The sequence below is a fragment of the Charadrius vociferus genome, unplaced genomic scaffold (genome assembly GCF_000708025.1).
Source record: "Charadrius vociferus isolate BGI_N301 unplaced genomic scaffold, ASM70802v2 scaffold783, whole genome shotgun sequence".
Lineage (NCBI taxonomy): Eukaryota > Metazoa > Chordata > Aves > Charadriiformes > Charadriidae > Charadrius > Charadrius vociferus.
The window spans coordinates 538,287-543,253 of record NW_009647834.1 but is presented as its reverse complement, the minus strand read 5'-3'; the positions used below and the strand labels follow the sequence as shown (position 1 = coordinate 543,253).

General features: G+C 60.3%; 2 protein-coding genes across 2 annotated transcripts in view; one reads left to right on the top strand and one right to left on the bottom strand.

Annotated features, from left to right (window-relative positions):
• Nucleotides 1–693, top strand: part of TRIT1 (tRNA isopentenyltransferase 1) — a 9,376-nt gene extending 8,683 nt beyond the window's left edge. Inside the window, exon 10 of the mRNA XM_009882795.1 lies at nt 554–693. Coding sequence (XP_009881097.1) covers nt 554–693 — 140 coding nt within the window. The remainder of the gene's footprint in view (nt 1–553) is intronic.
• Nucleotides 694–1,460: 767 nt separating this feature from the next.
• LOC104284458 (protein FAM49B-like) overlaps nt 1,461–4,967 on the bottom strand; it is a 7,522-nt gene continuing 4,015 nt past the window's right edge. Inside the window, exon 7 of the mRNA XM_009882794.1 lies at nt 1,461–1,767. Within this exon, the coding sequence (XP_009881096.1) occupies nt 1,461–1,767 (307 nt within the window). The remainder of the gene's footprint in view (nt 1,768–4,967) is intronic.

Genomic DNA, 4,967 nt, shown 5'->3' with positions numbered 1-4,967 from the left:
CTTGCCCTGGAGTTATGCAAAAGCATAATTATGCTGCGGGCTCCGTCCCTATCCACTCTGTAGATGTGCAGGATATCCCCGGCGCTGTGGTGCCGGCATCTGGGCTTACAAATGATGCTGGCGGCGCTCCACGGAGTGATGGAGAGTTGCACAACCTCACCCGCATCCTGCAATGTGCCGCCTCTTTGGTAACACTTTCTCCCGTCCTCCCGGCGTCGTGTCTCGGTCGGGAGCAGACTGGCTGGGAGAATCGAGTCCTGATAATCCAGGAATCTTCTGCATATACACAGCCAGGTTTTTGCCCCTCTCCCAGTCCTTCCTGCGGTCAGGAGAAGGCTTGGAAGGGTCGTCCCCCTTCTGAGACCCAATAGTTTGGCCTAGAAGTGCCCTGAAAAACATCCAGGGCAGGGCTTGGGAGTTCGCTTTTCTGTGGGAATAAGTTGTGCGGGAGGACGGGAAGGGGGAGTGCTCTGCACTGCACGGGGGGATGAGGGTGGGTGTTTCCTTCTCCACGTTCCCTGGAGTTAAATGCTCCGTTTGCCTCTTCCTCCAGCTCACACACGATCCAAATCCCACCTGCACCACCTGAAGAAGAGAAGGAAGCTGGAGGCCGCCAGCCGCGCTGCGGAGGCCGAGGGGGACGGTGGGGGCGCAGAGACCTTGGGCGAGGACAGCGGCGTGCCTTTGCCGTAGACCTGCGAACCAGCTGGCGCAGGGGAGCAGCCGCGCTTCCGCCTGTACGGCGAGGAAGCGCCGTAGTCCTGGGTGGCCTTGAACCGAACGAGCTGAGTCTTTTTTTTTTTTTTCGGGATGAGGCAGGTGTGTAAGTGACGGCCAAAGGCCGTCGGCTGCGTCAGATCCTCTTCATGTGGCCTCATCGCGCCGTGTTCCCATGCTTCCCCAGCCCTGCCTAGAACGGGCTGGGCCCCGGGGCAAGGCTGCTAGGAGCATCCTCCCATGCCAAGCGTTAATTCCTGCCAGAGACGCAGAATTATCCTTGGAATGGTTGAGCCGATCCTGCTGGCACGCGAACGTGTCGTTCTCAGAGACAGATATACCTTACGCTCCTCCAGCTTGGCCAGGAGTGCAACTCCGGAGCCGAGTGAGCTCTTACTGCCTTTATTGTGGAGAGGATATATTTTTTTTTTTGTTTCTTTTATACGGAAATAAAGTTGCAGGATTATTGTGGGTTCCCCTCCCTATTAGCAAGCGCAGTTTTCTTGCTCTCTGTTTCCACCTGGCCCAGGTTCCCTGCTCTGGGCGCGGGGCAGGACGTCCAGACCTGGCTTCTTCTTCCAGTCACCTTTTCTGCAGCTTCTGAGGGAGCTGAGCAGATGTTCTCGGCGCGGTGGATGCAGGCTGATCCCGAGGCACGTAGCAGGTGCAGAAGGAGCTGGCACCTGTTAAACGGGAACTTGGAAATGATCTCATCGAGTTTGCCACAGATGAGTCTGTCCTAGTTAAAGCTGAATTCCCGGGGGTTTACACTGTGGTTTGGCAGTGGGAACCGGCCCCGCATTTGAATCCCGAGTTGCTGAGCAGCGAATTCTTTGTGCCGCGTCTGCGAGGCGGTTGGTCTCCGCAGCGTCGTTCCTGGAGGACGCGAGCGCCGTCTGCGCCACCGCGCTTCCCGGCGTGCCGCTCTGGGTGAAACCGGGAGGGCCTTTTCCAGGGCACTTGGGATTCTCCTGGCAAATGCGATCAACACGGTTCCTCCTTGGGAGGTGGGAGAGCACAATTTTTTCCTTCAGCTGCTTGCGATACACCCTGTGGCAAGAGGCATCTCTCGGGGGTCAGCCTGCGAGGGGAAGGGCTGCGTGGGCAGATCTGCCATTGCAAGCTCTGGAGATGCCTGCCCTGGTGGGGATTAGATTGAACCTCCAGTTTGTGTTCCTCAGCGTTGAATTATTTCTGTGATGCTCCGCGGGGTGGCTGCCTCGGGCCCTTTGGAAGGGGTGCGGGGTGGCTCGGGAGCTCAGGCTGAAGGCAATATGCAAAGAAGAGCTGGGAATTTGGGTTGGCTTTTCTCTGCCAGCGCTGGGCAGAGCTGGCCGTTGGCTTTGAAATGTTGGGCACCGGGTTGGTGTCGCTGGGTCTGTCTGCAGCACCGGCTGAACCTCCTCTCGAGCCCAGACTTGTTTGCCATCCGCGCTGACTCAAGCGCATGTGGATGTGGGCTCAGCCCAGCGCCGGAGCACACGGCCAGCGGGTCGTGGCGTGGAGCCGTGTTCTCCCAGCCTGGATGGACGAGGTGCAGGCGAGGCGCGGTGTAAAGCCCCACTCGCCGCTGATGTGCCGAGCGTGGTCTTCTGATGGAGAGCGTGGACACGTCGAGTCATCTCCCCAGGATGGGAGATGGGATCATCGGGGCAGCTCTGTGAATGGGGGGGGGTGGGATTATCTGCTCCATCTCCTGAGTCCGGTCAGATGACCATACTGTTAGAAATGGATTTAATATCCTTAATCGGTTTAATATGAACTTTGTTATCCCCACAGATAAATGTTATTCCTCTACCACTATAGCTGCTAGTCTGCCTGTTCTGTGCCTAGTCTGCTGCAGCCGAGGTCGGGCAGAGTCTCCCAGGCCTCCCCCCTGCTCCGTGCCTCCCGCTGCACTGCCTTCTTGTGGGGGTCGCAGCTCCTGGGTGTCCCGGGAGAACGGGGGTCTGTCACACTTGCTTGTTCCTGCTGTGGCTGGACCGGGAAATGGAAGGTGGATGCACGCCCTGATCCTGCCAGTGGAAAGAAAGAGGTGAGTTTGCTTTCTGGGAGAGGTGGGGGCTGTCGATGGGGGGACAGCTTTTTATTTATGCAGTGCCAGGGCTCAGCGATGATTTGCTCTCCCAGGAAGAAGCTGGTGTTCATCGTACTTCTGTTGTTCGAAGGACTCACGGCAGGGACTGGGATGGAGCTCCTGGTGAGGGTCGCACCCGTTTCTGGGGTCGGCACACCATCAGCTCCTGCTGCTCTTGCAGGACCTCCCCGGTCTCGGTCTCCTGCAGAAGGCACAAACAATGCGAAATTGCTCTCCGGTCCGGCCGGGACTCGCTGAGAAAGTTGTTGTGGTCTCAGGTTTCAGGCTGCTGTCGGTGCGGAGAGGTTTGGGGATGGGGAATGGCACTTCACTCCATCTGCCCTCCGCTAATCCCCAGACAAACGCAGCTCTTCCATCTGTGCAGCCGAAGCCGCCGAGCCCATCACACCAGCCACTTAATCTAAATGGCTTTGGCCAAAGATAAGGTCATTAATTACACTGGGATTAGAAAACAGTCCGGGCCTGGCGTGGCTTGGCTCGCCATCAATTAAAGTCCTCAGCGCTCCGGCCCAGCTGAGCATTGCAGCTGGAGAGCTGGGGTTGGAAGAGACCTACGTCCTCGCTGATGGGGCATCGTCCCCACAGTGCTGCCCGTCCTCGGAGGAGTCCCCTCACTTGGGCACTGGCGTTTCAGTACAGTGGTGGTGTGAGCTCCTGTCCCCGGCCACCGGCAGGGCTGGGTGCCCGGCGGAGTTGGTGGTGCGGGTCCCGGGGGTCGTGGCAGCCAGTGCAGCCCCAATCCTCGCGTCTGGCAGCGAGAGGTACATGGGCAGCGTCCCACCATCTGCATGGCCATCGCTTACTGCCTCCAGCCTTCACCAGCCCCTCGCACAGCACGACGTGAGCTCAGCCCTGCCTTGCTGCCGGCACAGGAAGGTCGGGCTGGCCGAGCCCCACTGCTCTCGCCTGCGGCCGCCATCCCCAGAGCTCAAAGGCCCTTTGCTGATCTCAGATCCAACGTCAGGCCATGATGTTCAAGGACTTGCGTTTGCCTCTGTTTCCTCCACCTTTTCCTTCCCTTTTCTTACCATGTTTTGGCTGTAAAATCCTCCCATCTGCTCATCCTGCTGGGAATCTCTCATCGGCGCGGTGCTGCCCCTCGCTGGGGTGGGATGTGCCGCCTGCTCTGCCCCACGAGGTGCTGCGCGGGGGACAGCCGGGGCTGAACCCACCGATGTGGCAGGAGTTTGGTCTCAGCCCTCCTCCCCTCGTAAGGAAGAGGCAGCTCCGGGGGGGGTCGTGGGGGGGGACATTACCGGAGGCAGTGCTGTGGCTCTGCGCCAGGAGCCGGCCGGCACCGCGGCACAGCTGCCATCTCGCCTGGCACCGGTGACCAGCTGGTGTCTCTGCCCCTCTTTGCTGGTGGGTTTACAGGGTCCGGCTGTCCCTTAACTCCTGTTGGAGGTCCCAAGTGGTGACGCTGTCCCAGCTCTTCACACCCCAGTTCCCACACTGCAGGGTACGATCCTGCCCTGGTCCCTCGGACGGGCTGGGGACCGTCTGGAAGACAGTGTCACCTGGGGACGGCGGCTCCTGCAAACACGTGGCAGCTACAGCCACCGAACTGAGCCACATCCTGGCCTCATCTCCAGTTCCCAGGTGGGATCATTGTGCCACGGAGCACCAGGGGGGATTTGACAAGGTCTTGGGTGATGGGATGGGTGGGAGGGAGCCCTCGGGGTCGGCAGGGCTGGCTGCATCGCTGCCAGCGCGGGGCTGGTGGGCGAAGGTAACTAATGGGGAAACTGAGGCACGGCTGGTGCGTGGGGTCGCTCTGAGAGCTGCGGGAGCAGGGCAGGGCGTTGCGGATCCCGTGGCCCATCCGGTGCCTCGGTGGTGTTTCGGGCGGGCTGCAGGGAAGCCGTGTCGCAAGAGCCTAAAAATAAAAGGAGCTGTTGGCCAAGGTTGTGCAACGGCGTGTGCGTCCCGCGCTGCGCGGGAGTTCGGTAGCTTTGGCGGCAAAGCTTGGGTGTGCGCGGCCGGATCCTGGCACCGGGCCTGGGAAGCGCCGGTATTGAAAGGGCCAGGTCTTCCCCGCTCTTTATCCCCTCCTTGTACTGCTGATGATTTCCCCCCGGGGCTGCCGTGGCCGAGGGGTGCTGGTGGGTGCCCATGTGGGTTTGGGGACACGGGGGCTGGGCTGGGCTGCAGC